Genomic DNA, 22162 nt, shown 5'->3' on the forward strand with positions numbered 1-22162 from the left:
TCTTTGAGTGTCTTCTTTGTTATATCTTCTTTTCTTTCTTCCTTCAGATAAATCCAAGATTCCAGAGTATATCTTCCCACGAGTCAAAGTCAAAAAGACGCTTCGAATATTTTTCTATTGAATCTTATCTCTTAGAAAGAAAGATACTTTCATTTTTTTATTGAATTTAATGAAAAAAGAGAAAAGTATCTTTCTCGCATCCATTCTCCATTACACTGTCGTAACAAAAATATCAGATGCGACAATGCAACATAGAAATGGTTGGTACATGAAACCGCAATCTGATAGCTATATATCTAAATAGACTTAGATAGATAGAAATGAATCTTGATTTGGAATCAAAGAAAGATAGTGAAAACGGCTCTTATGTTGTGACTTGAAAGAAAGAGTTCCCTGTAAAGGAAGGGGATAATAACTTGTTCCCGTAGAAAATATAGGAACAAGAAGATTGAATCGGAACTATCAACAAATTCTTTCCAAGTCCAAAGAAATGAAATTAAAAAGTGAGGCGGGTGAACTGTTCTAATTCAAATTTCATCTCTATCGAATTTTAATATCAGAATAGTGGATATGGTTATAATTCAATGGGTCAGGTCCACTTACTTTTTCTTTTGTTGATTTCGAATCTTTCCAATGGGATTTGCTAGGTAGAATGGAAAAGAGAGGTCTTTGCCGATTCAAGAGGCGACTTGTGCTTATTCATATAAGCATGAAAATTTCTCGAAGAAATATTCCACCTTATAACTAGAACTACTATACTCTAAACTCTAACTCAGTATAATGGTAACCTATTATCTATCTGGTTAGTTCTCTTTGTATTCCAAAAAAAAGATCTCTACTATGACTGGACTTTTAGGAAATTTTTTTTGAAAAAAGAAAAGCCCTTTATCGGATTTGAACCGATGACTTACGCCTTACCATGGCGTTACTCTACCACTGAGTTAAAAGGGCTTATTTTATTTAATTCCCGAACGAGTCACTCTGTAGATAAAATCCCTATATGCACATATATTATATATACAGTAATATACAATAGACTCATAGTGGCTATAATCAAATGGATTTGCCTAGAAAGTCGGGGTAAAATGAATTGTGTCAAGACAAGGCCGGCCCTAATTTCTTTTATTGAGGTAATCCTTATTAAAACCAAATTCACTTCATTGATACATAACATACACGTACACTTACCAATTCGATATCAAAAATTTTGATATATTACATTGAATCATGTGATGAAGAGATTCTACTTGTCCCCTTGAACGAAAAGTTTTAAACAAAATTTTTGATAACTTCTTGATCCCGCCAGATTTATATAGAGAATGCTGATTCTAATGAACGATTCATAAATATGAATGACGAATACAAAAATTCTATACAATTATGAAAAACGGAAAGATCCCTCGGATCTGATCATTCCGTTATATTGACAATTTTAAAAAACGGATCATACTATGATCATAGTATGAGGGCGGTTGGTCAAGGTGGCCCCCATCGTCTAGTGGTTTAGGACATCTCTCTTTCAAGGAGGCAGCGGGGATTCGAATTCCCCTGGGGGTAGGGTACTACGGAAGGAAGTTGATCATGGATTACCAATAAGCCGATAAAAAAATTTAATGGATTCTTCCTGGGTCGATGCCCGAGCGGTTAATGGGGACGGACTGTAAATTCGTTGGCAATATGTCTACGCTGGTTCAAATCCAGCTCGGCCCAATAAACCGCATCAATCTACCATGAGATAGTCTAAAACCCCTTGTCCTTTAACCCCATACGCCATACGAAGATAAAAAAGAATCAAAATTTCTGCCAGATCCCTTATTTCCCTGGGATTGTAGTTCAATCGGTTAGAGCACCGCCCTGTCAAGGCGGAAGCTGCGGGTTCGAGCCCCGCCAGTCCCGACGGATCCAATAAATACAAAAATCTATTTTTCCCTTTCTATGAACCTGATGATCCTTCATCAGAAGATTGTCCAAGGAAAACGCAAGGTGGGTTATAGAAAAAACAAGGAAACGGATGATAAATATCATTTTGGAGTAATTGAGTTAGGAATCCCAATTTTGATTCGGTATGGATAAAAGAACTTCCTATGTTATACTATTCAAGTCTTGACGGCGGGTTGATTTGATAGATCAGATATTGTTATTCATGATAGTGATCCGGTTCAAGATCATCGAGAGGTAATTCATTCATTGAATTTACAGACGATAGATTTATCATCTCTAGGGGATTAAATCCCGAGTTATTGCGAAGTAAAAAACCGATGAGATTATGGAAGTAAATATTCTTGCATTTATTGCTACTGCACTATTCATTCTAGTTCCTACCGCCTTTCTACTTATCATTTACGTAAAGAGTTAAGCAAACTTTACAACGTTATAAAGAGCTTCAGGACATTATAGCTATCCTTGGGTTGGACGAATTATCCGAAGAGGATCGTTTAACCGTAGCAAGAGCGCGAAAAATTGAGCGTTTCTTATCACAACCCTTTTTTGTAGCCGAAGTATTTACCGGTTCTCCGGGGAAATATGTTGGTCTAGCAGAAACCATTAAAGGGTTTCAATTGATCCTTTCCGGAGAATTAGATGGTCTTCCTGAACAGGCCTTTTATTTAGTAGGGAATATCGATGAAGCTACCGCGAAGGCTATCAACTTAGAAATGGAGAGCAATTTGAAGAAATGACTTTAAATCTTTGTGTACTGACCCCTAATCGAATTGTTTGGGATTCAGAAGTGAAAGAAATCATTTTATCTACAAATAGTGGTCAAATTGGCGTATTACCAAATCATGCTCCTATTGCTACAGCTGTAGATATAGGGATTTTGAGAATACGCCTTAAGGACCAATGGTTAACGATGGCTCTGATGGGCGGTTTTGCTAGAATAGGCAATAATGAGATCACTGTTTTAGTAAATGATGCGGAAAAGGATATAGAGGGATGTATTCATTTCCTTTTCCTATATTTCCTCCTTTTTCCTTCTTAATATCAGCCATTAGATTAGAGAAATGGACGGTCAAGATCAACATTGGGTAATTAATCCCGTGTTGCATTATTTGTCCTATTTTGTGCATTATGAGGGTACAATAGTAATCTAATAATGGCTGGAAACCGCTACGAATAATGCACCACATGGTCACGAGTAATGCATATAATTGCCTATATAATGCACAATATGTGAACTGCAATGCATACGAACAAGATGTGCTGTGTTATGATGTTTGACACACGTTTCTTGTTTCCCTAAGGGTTTAATAAGCTTATGGGCTAGGGTATAGTACGCAGACATGTATGTAATCTTCACATGGTAACGAGTAATGGATATAATTGACTATATAATGCACAATTTGTGAACTGCAATGCATACGAACAAGATGTGCTGTGTTATGATGTTTGACACACGTTTCTTGTTTCCCCTAAGGGTTTAATAAGCTTAGGGGCTAGGGTATAGTACGTAGCATTAATAACAAATTATAAAACGATACGAATAATTCACCAAATTGTCACGAGTAATGGATGTTATTAACTATATAATGCACAATATGTGAACTGCAATGCATACGAATAAGATGTACCATGTTATGATGTTTGACACACGTTTCTTGTTTCCCCTAAGGGTTTAATAAGCTTAGGGGCTAGGGTATAGTACGTAGACATTACTAACAAATTGTTGTTATTGGTGAATTATTCATATCGTTTTATAATTTGTTATTAATGCGTACGTACTATACCCTAGCCCCTAACCTAAGCTTATTAAACCCTTAGGGGAAACAAGAAACGTGTGTCAAACATCATAACACAGCACATCTTGTTCGTATGCATTGCAGTTCACAAATTGTGCATTATATATAGTCAATTATATCCATTACTCGTTACCATGTGAAGATTACATACGTGTCTACGTACTATACCCTAGCCCCTAAGCTTATTAAACCCTTAGGGGAAACAAGAAACGTGTGTCCAAACATCATAACATGGTACATCTTATTCGTATGCATTGCAGTTCACATATTGTGCATTATATAGTCAATTATATGCATTACTCGTGACCATGTGGTGCATTATTCGCAGCTACCAAAATGTGGCAGTTACTTTTCCGTCAAATGTCAATAATAACCCTGTAATGCATACAACCACCTTCTATAATGCAACACGGAACCAGTTTTATAGAATCAATCTGATCCGTTGATGCCTTAGATCTAACGCGTAATATTAAGAAGGAAAAAGGATCTAAGATGTGAAAAGGAGAATAACGCTCCCCTATATATATATATATATAGAGTCCCATTATTCACAAATTCACTCTTAAAGACTGAACTAGAGATCAAATTAGGGCCCTTAGATCTAGGGTTTAATGGATGAGATTAGACCATGATATATTAATTTCTCTCCTTCATTAGGTAGACAATTTACTTCAATGCAGGGGTATTTCGGTCAAAACATATATGAGCTCATCTCCTACCCCATCTCATCTTCTCTTATTTCCTCTGTCTAAATCTCACCTCCATCCATCTCTTTCTCTCTAAACAAAATTAAAATCCCTAGAACTCGTCGTCCTCAACGCATTTGGCCCTCCTTCGCCTAAATACACACGCTTCAGATCGGCGAATTCGTTGATCCACTCCTCCTTTCCCTCGGCGCTCCATTTGATGGAACGCCATGAATCCTCGAACGCAGCCGGGATCGGGAATTCGGGGGGCTAATCGGTAATTCAACGAGACGGCGACGACGTTGGCTTGTGCGACTAAGTGATTGAGGTGGTTGTGATAGCATGGGGAGAAGGCGGAGCCGATGATGAAGCAGCCGCTGTGGTAGTAGAAGAGAAGCGGGAGTTTTATGGTAGGATTGGTGTTGGGCGGGAGGTAAATCCGGGCGGAAAGGTTGATTCCCGGCGCGATTTCGACGTCTTTGGATTGGACGCCCGTGGCTGGATCTAGAGATGGGGGAACGACATCTTGGGAATATAGCCTCTGGATTTGGCCATCTTTGTCGACTGCGATGGAAGGGAAGAATTGAGGGAGGCTGTGGAGTACTTCGTCGGCCATTGATGAGGATGAAGTAAAAACCTAGTATAATGAAGTATTAACTTTTTGGAATGAAGTAATAAACCTACTGGAATAAATTGTGCTATTATTTACAGTGAATAAAGTAAAAAAAAAACAATGAATTTGAAAGAAACATGTGTTGAATCATGTGAAAACCTATTGGAATGAACTAAAATCCTATTTGAATTAAGTAATGACACATTTGAATGAAGTAATAAACCTACTGGAATAAAGTAAAAATATGTTCATTTCCAATTTATTACGTAATGGATGGAATGAAGTATAAACGTACTAGAATGAAGTAAAAATATATTCATTTTCAATTTATTATGTACTGGATTAAAGTAATAAACCTATTGGAATGAAGTAGACACCTACTAAAATGAAGTAATACCTACTGGAAATAAGTTCTGCACTGGTAATTTTCAATTTATTAGTACAATATGTTATACATCAATATTAATAGTCATTTGGTTCTTTTCATTTCTAATATTATTCATTCATTATATATTAATTCATTTAACCAAGCTATTACTTAATTCAGATAGTTCCATCACTTCATCTATTAGTTTGTAATTTATTACTTCATTTATTTGTTTTCTGACAATATAATGATACATTTATTTGTTTGTAATTTGTTACTTCATTCCAGTAGTTTTGATACTTCATTTCAGTGGTTAATTACTTCATTACATGTGGTTATAACTTCATCAAGTACGTTATTTAGTTCATTACAAATATAATTTTTCTCAAACTATGCATACAACATAGTTCAATTCTTATGATGTATGTCAATGTTGATGAAGTTATAACCTCATTTAATAAGGTAATGGGCTGAAGTAATAACACAATTGAAGTTCAATAAAGTAAAATTTTATTGTGATGAAGTGGTATACTTGTAGAATGAAGTAAATGCACATATGAATGAAGTAGTGATCACTCTTCTTCATATGCTCAAGAATCCCTTAAAGTAATAACCTAGACGAATGAATGAAGTAATAAGTTCATTACAACCGCTTGACGTTTAACGCAGCTAACTTCTTGTATTATTACTGTGTTTCAATAAAAGGTCATATTTACTTCATTACTAACGTTCATTTGGTTCATTATTTAGTAAATACAGTTGATCATATCATTACCCCATGGTGTTTAGCACAGTTAACGTGTTTTTATTACCATATTTCAATAAAAATATCAAATTACTTCATTACTATGTTCGTTTAGTTCATTATTTAGTGAATATAGTTCATTATTATCGCTTAACATTTAACACAATTAATTTTTTTTATCGTTACTATATTTCAATAAAATATCGAAATTACTTCATCGCATATGTTCATTTGATTCATTATTTAGTGAATAGAGTTCATTATATATATAAATAAGTTCAGAATAACCATACAAAGAATTCATCATAAAGCACCAAACGTGTCTAGATCTAGACACTAGAGGAATGCAATTAATCTGGCATTTAATTTTATCTCTCTCGCATAAACACATATACAATGCACCTGGAAAACATACCTTGTTCCAAAGCGGACGTCAAACAAGAAAATTAATCCAAAATCAATAAAGAAACATTAATCCAAATCTTCCCTAATCTGGGAAACATAATTAATCTCCAATTGGTGAAGATTATTAATCAAATGATTAGCATTAATATAAATATACATATTCATATAATCAATCTACTCGCCCATACGTATGGACGGTAACTATATAGTATCGATCTTTCAAAAGCGACATTGAGCAGCTGAAGACGAACACCGTCATGATAGCGACGGGGATGATGAGAAGCGTCAGCGGTCGCGGCGGTAGGACCAGCAGCAGGAGAAGTAGGGACACCGTGAGGAGCACCATCAGCACCACCGCCCTCACGCTATAGTATAAGTAGAATGGAGCTCTGCATCATTTCTGGATTTTTGGGTCTTCCAAATCTACCCTTTTGTCAATTTGACTGAATAAAAATAAAAGATAATGTGTAATTATTAATAACCATTACATGTGATTAATGGGTGAATGAGATTTGGTCTCTAGTTCGGTCTTTAAAAAGGGTTCGACATTGATCACAACCCTATATATATATATATATATATATATATATATATATATATATATATATATATATAATGGCGGACGCAGAAATATTTGACAGCAGGGGCTTGAGATTTCTAAATATTAATTTTAAGTATATATTTGTGTAATTTAGATTATTTGTAGGGGCTTTTATATAATAATTTACACTAAATTTGATTAAATTAAAAAAAATATAAGTAGAAAAATGTTTGAAAAATAATTAGTGAGGACTTTAGCCCCTCCCCACTCCGACTTGGGTCCGCCCATGTATATATATATAGTAGTGATTTAGGGTAAGAGCCCCTTAAACCTATAACTAGAGAAAAAATCATAGCCACAAGATCTAGAAAATCAAGGGCTAGTATTAATACATGTAATTTTCTAATTTAAGGAGAAATTAGTTCCGTCTATCACAAATTTACTCCATAATAACAAGGCGAGAGTATTATGGTAATTTTGTAAAAGCTGTAGAGAAGAATCGACTTCTCTCTATTCTCATGGCGTCGCAATTGCAGGCAACCACTCCGGAATCGGACTGGAAATCCGACGTTTCAGCCGACGCTTTCGACGAATCTACATTCTTCCTGCGCCGTTGCTGCTGCGTCTGGACTTTCCCTTGCTACGGCACCCCAAAACCAAAAATTAGGAGCGAATTTCCACTTCGGAGACCGAACACCACAACGGCGATCGGAGCTGGTGGAGCGACGGAGTGGAGGCGTTTAAGAAGGTGAGAGAATGGTCGGAGCTAGTGGCGGGGCCGAAGTGGAAGACGTTCATCCGGCGCTTTAACAAGGCGTTCCTCGAGGAGGGGGAGAGGAAGCTGAGGGAGCTGCAGGGGGATGAAGACAGAGTGTTGCGGCTTGTCAGGGAGATTACGAAGTATTTTCATGGAGATGTGAGCAAGGATGAGTCCAATCCGCTGAGGATTTTCGTGATTATTAGGGATTTCTTGAGCATGTTGGATAATGTGTGCAACACCCACAGGTACAAACCACCAAAAATAGAAAGAAAAAAAATCGTTACAAAAGGCATCAAGCCCCACTTTCATAAATCATGTGATCCTACACACTGCTAAACTCAATTAAAGTTATTGCAATGAAACAACGAGAAAGAGTGGTTGCGAAATAAATTTAATACTGCTGCGTTTTCATTTTTCACAAAGGATGTTAGTAGTATTTTTCACTCCCCAGCACATGAAAATTAATTTAATTAATTTTATATATATGTATTTCGTTTATTCTTGATTCAATTCTATGTTTGGAATTATATGTATATATGGATTATTAATAGTGATGTATTTTGTAAACAAAAATCATGCTAATAGTGATGTGTTTTATTAACAAAAGTGAAGTAAAATCATGCTAATAAATCATGCTAAGAGTGATGTGTTTTGTTAACAAGAGTGAAGTAAAATCATGCTAAGAGTGATTTGTTTTGTAAACAAGAGTGAAGTAAAATCATGCTAAGAGTGATGTGTTTTGTAAACAAGAGTGAAGTAAAATCATGCTAAGAGTGATTTGTTTTGTAAACAAGAGTGAAGTAAAATCATGCTAAGAGTGATGTATTTTGTAAACAAGAGTGATGTGTTTTGTAAATAAGAGTGAAGTAAAATCATGCTAAGAGTGATGTGTTTTGTAAACAAGCGTGAAGTAAAATCATGCTAAGAGTGATGTGTTTTGTAAACAAGAGTGATGTGTTTTGTAAACAAGAGTGAAGTAAAATCATAATAAGAGTGATGTGTTTTGTAAACAATAGTGAAGTAAAATCATGCTAAGAGTGATGTGTTTTGTAAATAAGAGTGACGTAAAATCATGCTAAGAGTGATGTGTCTTGTTAACAACAGTGAAGTAAAATCATGCTAACAGTGATGTGTTTTTTCTCTTGTGTCAATAGTGTTTGTATTCAACCTCTATTAAATTTGTACATATTTTACCTTAAAAATTAAAGAAATTATTGGCATTTCCACATAATTATCGTCAAAATTTTTGTGTAGTCCTATTTGAGAATGCTCACGGCGATGGCGAGGCCGTCCTGGACGGAGACGAAGAGGACGCCGAAGAAGGCTCAGAGCATGACGAGGAAGTCGAACTTGTCGAGCTTCCAGACGTGAGCGGCGGCGGGGAGATCGATGAGGCCGACGACGACGGTGATGATGATGGCCCCGAGCACGAGGTTAGGGGTGTAGTGGAAGAGCGGCATGAGGAAGAGGAGCGTGACCATCACCGTCACGGCCATGACGACGTTGGAGAGGGCGGTTTTGCAGGCGGCGTTGTGGTTGACGGCGGATCTGGAGAAGGCACCGGTGGTGACGTAGTAGGAGGTGGAGGATCCGATGATGTTCATGATCCTATTTTATATTTTCATATTGTAATTTCCAAAAATACCCTTAGCCTATTTTATATTATTAAAATAAATATTATTTGTTCCATTAAGATGTGTGGCTGAGATTTGTTCTCTAGTTATACACTTAATATTAGTTATATCTTGATCACTAACCTATATATATATATATATATATATATATATATATATGGATGTATTCATTTCCTTTTTGTATCTTTTGTTCTATTATTCTTTTTAATCTCAACCCTACGATTTTGTCATCCGACGGTTAGATTGATGCCACGTGTCATTTAATAATACAGATTTTCAGTTGAATAATGCACACCGACTAATAATGCACAATTATAGTGTAATAATGCAGAATTTCAGTTGAATAATGGACACCGACTAATAATGCACCATTATACTGTAATAATGCAGATCATCACAACCATCCAATTCAAGGATCCAAGGGCTGTGATCTGATTGAAACTTGGACTGAAAAGCTGCTAATGACCTTAACACACCCCTATATATACTCCCTCCGTCCCATGTTATTTGCATTATTATTTTTCGGCTCGTCACAAACTACTTACACTATTTACAGTTTAAGTTAGAATTAATGTATGTAATTAATATGTTAGATTAAGTTAAGAGCTCGATGCATTACACTTAAAATTCTAATTTAATTATAATAAAAAATTAATCTCAATTTTACGGCCTAAAATGAAAAGTGCGAGTAACATGAGACAGAGTGAGTACTTTGTTTTGTACTAATTGCGGAGAGCTTGTGAAAAAGTCACATCAATTATATCAATTGAAAACGTCGATTGTGCTAATTGCGTTCGTGAGCTTATGAACAACTCACATCACTAATATTAATTGGGGCATATGTATCATAGTAATTGTCACCGATGAGTGAGTGTCACCTCAATAGAGTTTTTAAAATTAGAAAGTGCATATTTTTATGGGACGGACTAAAAAAGAGAGCGCATACTCTTGTGGGATGAAGCATGATTTAAATGACAATTTTCCCTTTAAAAAATAATTTCAAATTATCGAAGATACCATGATAACACATACTCCCTCCGTCCGCAGATAAGAGTCTCGTTTTGTCATTTTAGTTCATCCCTGAATATGAGTCTCAATTCATTTTTTACTATAAATAGTAATAGGGTGCCATCTTCCACTAATTTATTTCACTCATATTTTATTTAATACTAATAATATATACAAATGAGACCTACATTACACTAATTTTTTTTATCACATTTTTTAACATTTGTTATGTCGCCAACAAATGAGACCTATTGGCAAACAAAGGGAGTAACTAATTTGGAATATAAAATATTTCCTATGGGCGAACAAAGGGAGTAACTAATTTGGAATATAAAATATTTTTCACCGAAATATTATTTTACATGTGCATAAAACGTGCATGTATATTTATTAAATGTTCTTATTTTTCGACATGTGTACCTTTCACCATTCTCAAAGTGTGTCAGGACCTCAGTATTATTTACTATGAGACAGTAAATTTTGAATACGAGAGTAGGGCTGGGTAAAAATACCGAAATATTAAAATACCGCCCTTATCGTATCGAAAAAATACCGAAAATACCGGATTTTCAGTATACCGCAATTTTCGGTAAGGTATCATACCTTACCGATTTATTTCGGTACGGTAACGGTATGAATTTTCATATACCGAGATATACCGGGGTATACCGAAAATACGGTATATATAGTAATTTTAGGTATATACCGGAAATATGGTATATACCATAATTTTCGGTATATACCGATATCAATATATGCCTAATTATATCAAGTAAATTCATATTTTTACCAAACAAATAAATATTTACATGTAGAAATCAAATCTTGTCTCATTATGTGATTGCGTGGAGTTTAATTGTTGCAGTTTTTTTATTGAATATGTTTGAGTTTGATTAAATTTCATGTTTTCTAAGTATTTTTGAAATTTTATTTTCATTTGTGTTTGTATTTAGAATTATTTACAAAATAATGATATTTTGGTATGTCGTATTGTAGTTCGATATACCGTAAAACTCTGGTATACCGCAAAAGTACGGTATACCGAATTTAGATATGACATACTGAAAATAAGGTATGGTATCGATATTGAAATTTGTCATACCGAAAATAAGGTATACCGAAGTTCGGTATACCGAAAATTTTGGTAAGGTAAAGGTATGATTTTTTCTCATATCGAATTTTCAGTAAGGTATACGGTATGATGGTTTCGGTAAGGTATACCGTACTTACCCACCCCTAGACGAGAGTTTGTGAAGCAGTTATATATATTAGTACAAGAGCCCCTTTTTATATTCATTCTCCATAACCTTTGATTGACTATAACACAATTAAAAATCATGGCACCTTAAAAAATATAGACAAATTTAATGTAGTAGTTATCTGATTTGGACTCCAAATCCAATAATTATTTTTAACAAGAATACTTAGACGTATTAGCAGTTGGTCTGGCCTTTCTATTTGAAGACATAAAATAAACTAGACCAAATTGCAAGGTTGCTTTAATCACACTTTTAAGGCACATGCAACGCTATTGGACGAGAGAATGGCTTAGCACTGAAGAGAAAGTGGTCCATCTTAGATATAATGAAGAGAATAAGGAAAGCAAATGATCGAAAGTAGGTTAATGTGGGCTCAAAAATAATCAGACAAATTAATTAATTAGCAAACAGTAGGTTGAGTTGTACAGTTTAACTCTCTAACCACTTCATCCAACTCCCATAATAATGCAACCAGACACCTCATCATCCTTCTTCTTTTTTCATAGCGTAAATCATTTTATCTTGTGGTTGACGCACACATATATATAGGGTTTCACTCACTATTTATGTAGCTTATTATTAGGCTCAGATTTTGGTGAAGATATCTTGAGAATATTGTCTTCTTATAAATCTGAGATTTGGGATAATGAGAGGTGGCCGTCTCGAAAGATTTGTGCTCATTCCCTTCTCTATTCGATGTGATTCTGAGTCAAGCGTTGCTCTCGCCGTCGCCACAACCGCCTCTCCTAAACAACCCAAAACTAGTATCATCCCTCACTCTCTTAGCTAATAGTGAATGATTGCTATTTGCTTTGTTAATTTCATCTAAACTGTTTGAACATTGTGGAGTCATTTAATTTTGATTAATTCAATTGGTTGATTTGCAGGAGGAGTTAAGACCGGTGAGGAGAGCTTGAAAATGAATAGTACTATTAAAAATCAGATTATTTCAAAAGCGGCATTGTCTGAAGGGTTACAAAGATTAATCAGACGCGTCTCTCAATTCTTTGGTAAGTTTTTAAATTAAAATTAAAATGTTACATTATGTTATGGAATTTAATTTTGTGATATATGGCAATGTTTTTCATTCCAAGAAAATAATACAAAAAATAAGGTTTAGTTTAAAATATGGCAATTTGAGAGTTAAATAAGTTAGGAATCGAATATTTCCATAAAATAAATGAGTTAGGTAAGTTTAGCTAAAATAATTTGTCGTTTTAGTAAATTATTCCTTTTTTGTGCTCTGGGGTTGGGAGCCATGATACCAAACCCACGATTCAATTAAGTGAGTTTGTGTGTGTGGGATGTGGGGCAAAAGCAAATGCTAGTTTAGATATTTCAAGGGGTTTGGGAAAAAAAAAAGGGTAAATACAATTATAGGCTATTAAATTATGCATTTTTTTTACTGATTGGGAATGAAATGAATTTCGTGAAGGTGACATGTCATGTATAGATGGCGTACAAGTAACATGCATATTTAATAGGATTAGTTGAGAAATTAAATAGTGGGTTTTGTGGTGATGAGTGTAGTTTACAAGGAAGAAATGGAGCAGATGGAGATGGAAATAGGGTTTCCAACAGACGTGAAGCACGTAGCGCACATAGGATTAGATGGATCAACAAGCAGCCTTAATAATTGGGAAAATCTCAAAGCTTCCGAAATTCTTTCATTTCCTTCCATCTCTTTGCAGCAATTTGAGCTTGCCATGGCTTCCCAATCCCGTTAATTCTTTCTGTGTACCATCACTTAATTTCTTTTTTATTATCTCTAATCACAATCATCTCTTTTTTAACTCTTCATCTTTATGCATATTTATGACATTGAAACCGTCACAATAAAATCTATTTGAAGCATCATACGCATTACCAATTCCAATTTAATCTAGGATAATGTGGAGGTTTGATAATAAATTTTTATGCACAAGAACAAAATAAGACAAAAAAACAAACATTGTGCCTCGTTTTAGAAACACTTTTCAGCTATGAAATTAAAGGAATTCTACTCATTGTAAAGCTGAAAAGGCATATTTGAGAAAGAAGTACAACAACTCAAGTAATAACATACTGAGTTTAGAGATCACGTATATATTATAGGCTAAATTGTCCAAAAAATATTTATCCTTGTCAAAATTTTGAATTTGTTCTCAATTATCTCATGTTGAAATATTAAAGCCACCTATGTATATATAGTATATTGTTCACAATTTTCATCAAATATTGTACTAATTTTTTTATAAATAGAGACAACGTTGTTTAATTCATTGGCCATAACGTTCACGTATGATTTTTCGGCTTTCAGATCATATACAATTTCACGATAAAAACCATCATGAAAAAATTGAGAACAAATCCAAAGTTCGTAGTTTTATGATTTTTAAAATTTCGGGATAAACCATAATCTAACCCAATTTTCATGATTTTTTAGCAACTTGCCCTATATTATTATGTTGTTAACTAGTCATATATATGACGGTAATCCACACACAATTTATATTAGTAAATTGAAGTATAATTTGTAGAATATTAAATTATTAAATGTAGTTAGTGGACAAATTAAAATGACTTTATAACCTCCTACGTCATTTTCATTTTTTATAAGAATTTCCTCTTTTCTTAGTTTTCAAATTTTAAACTAAATTTATGCATGAATTACAATTTATATTTCAATAAAAGTAAAAAAATTAATACACAAATCTTTTACTACATGATTACAGTATTTTACTTCTACTCCAAGAAATATAGCATTAACGACGTGTGACTATTTGGAGAAAAACTTGTCCATTCTAGAAGATGCTCAGAGCTAAAAAAACCCGACAACTCACATAACAAGCAATTGGAAAAAAAATCACAAAATGTGAAATAACATTATCTCAGCTTTGTATGATATAGACGCTTAAAGATGAGAATATCCACAACTCATACCAAAGAAAATATCGTATACTAATAGAAGCTTAAAGATGAGAATATCAACAACTCATTCTACCAACTCACAAAAATGTGAAATAACATTCCTTCTACTCTACACAGTATAGTAATTATAACGCTTCTCTCCAATTTTCTTTCTATTTTTCAGTTTTGCAATTCTTCCTCATAACTCTATGTTGTTTTTTCTTGCTTAATTATGATCAAATCTATGTATATAAATTGTTATAGCATATGCCTATTATTCACTTTGCATTTCATCAAAATATAGTGTATCACTTGAAATTTTTTGACAAGATCTCTTCAATTTTCTATGTGAAAGGTTTGCAGTTAATTCTTACTAATACCCATTATCCGTATTCATTAACAAAATTTCTTACTTCAAGCAAATTAATTTATATATATATATATATATATATATATATATATATATAGGGGAGCGTTATTCTCCTATTCATCCCTTAGATCCTTTATTCTTCTTAATATGGGCCGTTAGATCTCATTCATCAATGGTCCAGATGATCTGCATTATTACACTATAATGGTGCATTATTAGTCGGTGTGCATTATTCAACTGAAAATCTGCATTATTACGCTATAATGGTGCATTATTAGTCGGTGTGCATTATTCAACTGAAAATCTGCATTATTAAATGACACGTGGCATCAATCTAACCGTCGGATGACAAAATCGTGGGGCTGAGATCAAGAAGGAAAAATGAGGAAATATGCAAAAATGAAATGAATACATCCCCCTCTCTCTCTCTCTCTCTCTATATATATATATATATATATATATATATATAGGGATGTATTCATTTCCTTTTCCTATATTTCCTCCTTTTTCCTTTTTAATCTCAACCCTTAAATACGTTAATCGGATGGTTGAAAAAATTGCTGATTCCATTTAAATTTAATTAAGTGAAAATCGATTAAGGGTAGATTTGGTAGAGATTTACTTGTTAGTTATGGAAATTCCATGATTCTCTCATTGGCAAATATTACGGTTTTTTTTACTTCTCTCCCCTCGAAGAAGGACGACACGGCGCATGCGTATATGATTATGCATCGCTAGTTTTTTGCAAGGTTTCAATTATCACACATCTCAATTCTATCGTTAATCAGTCCTCGGCAGTCAGAGGTTGGTCTTAATCAATGGAAGAAGGTAAATTACGAATCAGCCTGACTTTGTTTATGCTTCGGATGCTTCAGTACAAGTTGTAGCAATTTGATTATCTGATTTTTAATCACCAATTAAAGCGTCTTTTGTGTTGCCATGGTATAACATTACTGCTTGCTGTCAAAACTTTGTCCATGGATTCGCTTGCGTCATATGTACAGTATTATGTTGAAACGAAGCATGTAATGCACATATTGACGAAATGTAATGAACTTAGTTACCTATATAATGCATCATTCGTGAGCGGCAATGTTGCCGGTAAAATGATTTTGTCGGGTTTGCGATTTGTGGCGCACGTAGCTTGTTTCCCCTAAGGGTTTGATAAACCTAGGGGCTAGGGTGTAGTATGTAACCATTAATAACAATGTTTAACAAATCTTTGTGTTTGACGTACAACTATTTTACGTAAGCTCTTAAAAGTAATGCACAAACGGAATATGCGTAATGCTCTATTCCGTATCTATGATGCATTATTTAGAAGTGCCATTGCATTACACACCACGATTGTTGCATTATTTTTATAAAATACACAAACAACTATTGTAATGCATAATCGAACACGAATACTTACATTATATGCATATATGATGCACATACAATTGAGGCGTACTATATATACGTTATAAATTAGTAGGTGTGCAATAAACGAATGCATTATTTAGTGGAGGCGATAGCATTACGCACAACGATTGTTGCTTTATTTGTGAAATATAAACAAACAAAGTTTTGTAATGCATAATCTAATACGAATACTTACATTATAAGCACATATGATACACATAAAATAAAGGCGTCCGGCATACGGGGCTTAATTTATTAGGTGTATAATTAAAATTCATTATTTAGTGTTGCCATTGCATTGCGCACCAGGATTAGTGCATTATTTGGCATGTGTTAAGTATTACGAGAGTTAATTGGCCACCTTTACATTCCAAAAAAAAATTACAAACAAGACAAATAACATAGTACACCAATTACACAAAAAGTATCTGCATTCGTCTGATTAAAAAGAACGCAGTTACGGTTCGGCTGAATGTTCACATGATCAAAACCAGAAAGCGTCTTCGCAAAAACATTGTCCAGTGCATACGGGGCTTAATTTATTAGGTGTATAATTAAAATTCATTATTTAGTGTTGCCATTGCATTGCGCACCAGGATTAGTGCATTATTTGGCATGTGTTAAGCATTACGAGAATTAATTGGCCACCTTTACATTCCAAAAAAAAATTACAAACAAGACAAATAACATAGTACACCAATTACACAAAAAGTATTTGCATTCGTCTGAGTAAAAAGAACGCAGTTACGGTTCGGCTGAATGTTCACATGATCAAAACCAGAAAGCGTCTTCTCAAAAACATTGTTCAGTGTATTCAAGGTTGTTAAAATGTACAACGTGCTAAGTCTTCCAACAAAAACCATAAACCATCAAGCACTACAACCCATAATTATCTACCCAATGTTCGAAATTGAAATGTGCAGGTTTATCTCTCCAGAACTTGGTTGCCTTTTTTTGGTTTGCGGCAGCGCGGACATTGTGAGGACAAGTCAGTAGCGCCCTTGTGAACTTGATTCGAAACATTTATAGACTTTTGCTTCCCTTCGCGCTCAGCCCGCATTCCCAATCTTTCTCCTTCTCTCCAAAATATGTTTCCAAGTGGCGCATGACATACACACCATTCTCTGTTATGGACAGGTTGTTCCGCCATGGCATTGCAACTACATGTGTAGTGCATTTTCGGATCACATCAGCCAGCCTAGAGTCGTGGCACTTATCTATTGCGTCAGCCATGAATTTCCGCTAAAACATAAAGACATAATTGCACTGCATCAACAAAATATGTTTGTATGCTTAAAATGCGAAAAAAGTGGTCCCATTACATACCAGCATAGATGGCGTGTCCCCATATTTTTCGCCGAACGACGCGTGCGACTCTGTGAGGGTGTGGTCAATAATGTTCATCTTGCCATCTGGCACATCGAAGCAGACCACATATTGATGTGTCTTAGGGCCTAGGGCCTATCTCGGCTAACCTCTCCCTAAATCGAAGCAGACCACATATTGATGTTTAGGCTGACCTTGACTACCAGAGGTCCTAGGGCCTATCTCGGCTAACCTCTCCCTAAATCTTTTTGCTAGCGCCACGGGAATAATGTCGTCGACAACACTGTCTATGTCAACTCTAAGCTGGTTATCTGAAATGGACCGAAAAACACTTCATTAACTGAATTTGATTAGTGCTTCATATGTATAGCACAATATATGATGCTAAAGTCATAAAAAAGAATGGCTTCAACTTAACCACGGCAGCTAAGACTGGCAATAATGCTTAAAATACTGACTACAATGCATAAATCATGTTAAATAATGCACAGTGTTTGTTCAATAATGCACATTCAATTTCTTGTAAACATAATGCAGCACGTCACAGAAGACACTACTTACACATCTAAACTGCAACAAAACCTGGAATGTTAACAGCAATACAATGCATAGATAATGATACAACCAACACTCCATGTTAACAGCAATATAATGCATAGATAATGATACATAATGCACTCTATGCCCTAAAAAATGCACCACGTCACCTTAAATATTTTATTCTCAGCACAGTTACTACAAACAACACACAAACATGGGAATACCATTATACACAATAAACTAATCATTTACTGAAAAGCACAAGATGCAACGGCAATATACCTGCATCATGTGATGCTTGGGAGCGCGGACGACCTCTTTTCGGCATTTTTAACCTGGCAAACAACAGAAACATAAGAGACCTAAATCCAACCCTAGTTAACATAACACAATTTCTACGTCAAGCTAATTAGTGACAACCCTAGTCGAACAACTACTTTCAGATATTTCTGCGCCTCGGCACATTCACAGATTCAATTTTACAAACATGGGTCTGCAAAATCGCTAATCGATGTTCTGAGTAGATGTGGAAACATACCTAGTAGAAACGCCTAAATCACTGTGGAAACATACCTAGTCGAAACGAATCGGTGTTCTCAGTGATAGCTATTCCCTCCGAAATTTGGTCGACAAAATCCCCAATCTTCAGACGCGGCGCTTGGAGGGAGCTTTCTAGGGTTTAGGTTGTGGAGAGAGTGGAAGGAGTTTCATGGGTTGGAAGAATAATGAATGAAGAAAGAAGAATAGTGGGATCGTTTCAAATCCCCCGAAAGTCGCTCATTCCAAAAATATGGCGGTTCATATGCGGCCAAAATGTCTAGATTACCCCTATAAGCTATAATGCATATACCATGCTTCTATAATGCAACACGGAAAAGGATTTATAGAATAAATCTGATCCGTTGATGCCTTAGATCTAACGCGAATTATTAAGAAGGAAAAATGATGTAAGATGTGAAAAGGAGAATAAGGCCCCTATATATATATATAGTAGTGAACTAGGGCAAGAGCCAATCATAGCCACAAGATCAAGAAAATCAAGGGCTAGTATTAATACATGTAATTTTCTAATTTAAGGAGAAATTAGTTCCCTCAATCACAAATTTACTCCATAATAACAAGGCGGGGGTATTATGGTAATTTTGTAAAAGCTGTAGAGAATAATCGACTTCTCTCTATTCTCATGGCGTCGCAATTGCAGGCAACCACGCCGGAATCGGACTGGAAATCCGACGTTTCAGCCGACGCTTTCGACGAATCTGCATTCTTCCTGCGCCGTTGCTGCTGCGTCTGGACTTTCCCTTGCTACGGCACCCCAAAATAAAAAATTGGGAGCGAATTTCTACTTCGGAGACCGAACACCACGACGGCGACCGGAGCTGGTGGAGCGACGGAGTGGAGGCGTTTAAGAAGGTGAGAGAATGGTCGGAGCTAGTGGCGGGGCCGAAGTGAAAGACGCACATCCGGCGCTTTAACAAGGCGTTTCTTGAGGAGGGGGAGAGGAAGCTGAGGGAGCTGCAGGGGGATGAAGACAGAGTGCTGCGGCTTGTCAGGGAGATTACGGAGTATTTTCATGGAGATGTAAGCAAGGATGAGTCCAATCCGCTGAGGATTTTCGTGATAGTTAGGGATTTCTTGAGCATGTTGGATAATGTGTGCAACACCCACAAGTACAAACCACCAAAAATAGAAAGAAGAAAATTCGTTACAAAAGGCATCAAGCCCCACTTTCATAAATCATGTGATCCCACACACTGCTAAACTCAATTAAAGTTATTGCAAAGAAACAACGAGAAAGAGTGGTTGCGAAATAAATTTAATACCGCTGTGTTTTCATTTTTCACAAAGGATGTTAGTAGTATTTTTCACTCCCCAGTACATAAAAATTAATTTAATTAATTTTATATATATGTATTTCGTTTATTCTTGATTCAATTCTATGTTTGGAATTATGTGTATGTATGGATTATTAATAGTGATGTGTTTTGTAAACAAAAATCATGCTAATAGTGATGTGTTTTATTAACTAAAGTGAAGTAAAATCATGCTAAGGTGATGTATTTTGTTAACAAGAGTGAAGTAAAATCATGCTAAGAGTGATGTGTTTTGTAAACAAGAGTGAAGTAAAATCATGCTAAGAGTGATGTGTTTTGTAAACAAGAGTGAAGTAAAATCATGCTAAGAGTGATGTGTTTTGTAAACAAGAGTGAAGTAAAATCATGCTAAGAGTGATTTGTTTTGTAAACAAGAGTGAAGTAAAATCATGCTAAGAGTGATGTGTTTTGTAAACAAGAGTGAAGTAAAATCATGCTAAGAGTGATGTGTTTTATAAACAAGAGTGAAGTAAAATCATGCTAAGAGTGATGTGTTTTGTAAACAAGAGTGAAGTAAAATCATAATAAGAGTGATGTGTTTTGTAAACAAGAGTGAAGTAAAATTGAAGTGGGTTGGGCCTGCCTCTCGACTCTAATGTCGAATGACTAGACTCAGGAGTAAGCAAGTGTGCACATACGAGAATTAATGCAAGGCTCGGTCCAGACACAACGCTCCTTAAATCCACTGGATCACTGGGTCCAGGAACTCAAGAGAACTACAGTGTTTTTCTCGTTGGACACACTCGACTCCCCTTCAAAAAATAAATCCCTCAACCCGAATACTATGAATTAGTATAGGGAAGTGGGGTCGATCCCACAGAGATGGATTCGCAGGGTAGTGCTAAGAGACTATGGAAACAAACGGCTGCTGCCACACAAAGGGGTTGAGATTTTAACTACCACTAGATTTAGGCAAGAAATGTAAACGCTAGACCTAGGACACAGAAAACTTACTTGAATCAGACATCAAATCCGAAAGACACAATCACTTCCTTGACTGAGTAAATAACTAACTGATTGAGACTAGGCGGAAAGAATAAAACAGCGGGGAACATGATTCCAAATATAGCAAGTACGGTAAAAAGCTGCAGATAACAGATCAGCTCCAGCTAGCCTCGCATGCAAAGTTCCTAACAGATTCAGAAACGCAAATGCAGAAAACAGAGCATACTCCTAGATTCGAACAGAATATAGAAATTGAGATGCCGGAAACTTGCCACGAATCGGAAATAAACCAGATCTACGTAAACTAGGCGGAATGAAATGAAAACACGTAAGCTAGGCATGAAATTTAAACACTCCTGCTCAGAATCACGTCGGACGCTTAATCCACTCCGGATCCAAGCAATCCAAACTCAACAATCAACTAAATCAACTCCATAACTCCGATTCTAACAGATCTGCTCCGATCACCGCCAAATTCAATCAATCAAGAACAATCTGCAAACAAATCACAAACTCCAGCAAAACCCAACCTCCGATTCATCCAAAAACAGAACCATTCTTCAGATCCAAACGAAAAATATCAGCAAATAATCAGAAACCAACTGCAAAAAAAAAATAAACAACTCCGACAATCCAACTCGAATTCAAGCGAACTCAACCAGCAAACCAGAAATGAACACAATAGACATAAGCGAAAGTAAAATCTGGAATAAAACAGGAAATATTGGTTAACAAAAGAAAACCGAGCTTCGAACAGCGAAGCTCGGTGGAATCAGTGTAAACAGCAACGGAAATGTAAATTGTTTCTTCGCCCTTGAACTAGGACGGTGTTACAACCCTCGAACCACTCTCGGAAAGCTAAAACGTGAACCCCAGCCAAGTGCTAACTGGAATCTCTCGCGAATTTGGAGTCAAGTGTGTGGAAAGGTGAATCGAGCAAGGGGCTGTTAGTGAGGCCTCCACCCGAGAAGGTCCCTCCAGCCTGCATGCTTCTCCCTTTTATAGATGCGGACATAGCCTTCTAGAGTTTTCGTAGAAATCCCTATTCTACCCTTCAAC

At 35.6% G+C, this 22162-nt stretch overlaps 1 protein-coding gene, 3 non-coding genes and 1 pseudogene across 4 annotated transcripts; 3 read left to right on the plus strand and 2 right to left on the minus strand.

Annotated features, from left to right (window-relative positions):
* LOC121756332 overlaps positions 1 to 680 on the minus strand; it is a 4066-nt pseudogene extending 3386 nt beyond the window's left edge.
* Positions 681 to 879: 199 nt separating this feature from the next.
* On the minus strand, positions 880 to 951 carry TRNAT-GGU. Its single transcript has one exon. It is a non-coding gene; the product is annotated as a tRNA-Thr (tRNA).
* A 675-nt stretch (positions 952 to 1626) lies between these two features.
* Positions 1627 to 1710, plus strand: TRNAY-GUA. Its single transcript has one exon. It is a non-coding gene; the product is annotated as a tRNA-Tyr (tRNA).
* Positions 1711 to 1822: 112 nt separating this feature from the next.
* TRNAD-GUC lies at positions 1823 to 1896 on the plus strand. The gene has a single exon. It is a non-coding gene; the product is annotated as a tRNA-Asp (tRNA).
* A 10337-nt stretch (positions 1897 to 12233) lies between these two features.
* Positions 12234 to 13609, plus strand: LOC121754268 (CRIB domain-containing protein RIC4-like). The gene is made up of 3 exons (XM_042149641.1): positions 12234 to 12519; positions 12643 to 12765; positions 13286 to 13609. Exons 1-3 carry the CDS (start codon positions 12402 to 12404, stop codon positions 13480 to 13482), a joined length of 438 nt encoding a protein of 145 aa, XP_042005575.1. The 5' UTR covers positions 12234 to 12401; the 3' UTR covers positions 13483 to 13609.
* Positions 13610 to 22162: the final 8553 nt, after the last annotated feature.

Source organism: Salvia splendens, chromosome 11 (genome assembly GCF_004379255.2).
Source record: "Salvia splendens isolate huo1 chromosome 11, SspV2, whole genome shotgun sequence".
NCBI lineage: Eukaryota > Viridiplantae > Streptophyta > Magnoliopsida > Lamiales > Lamiaceae > Salvia > Salvia splendens.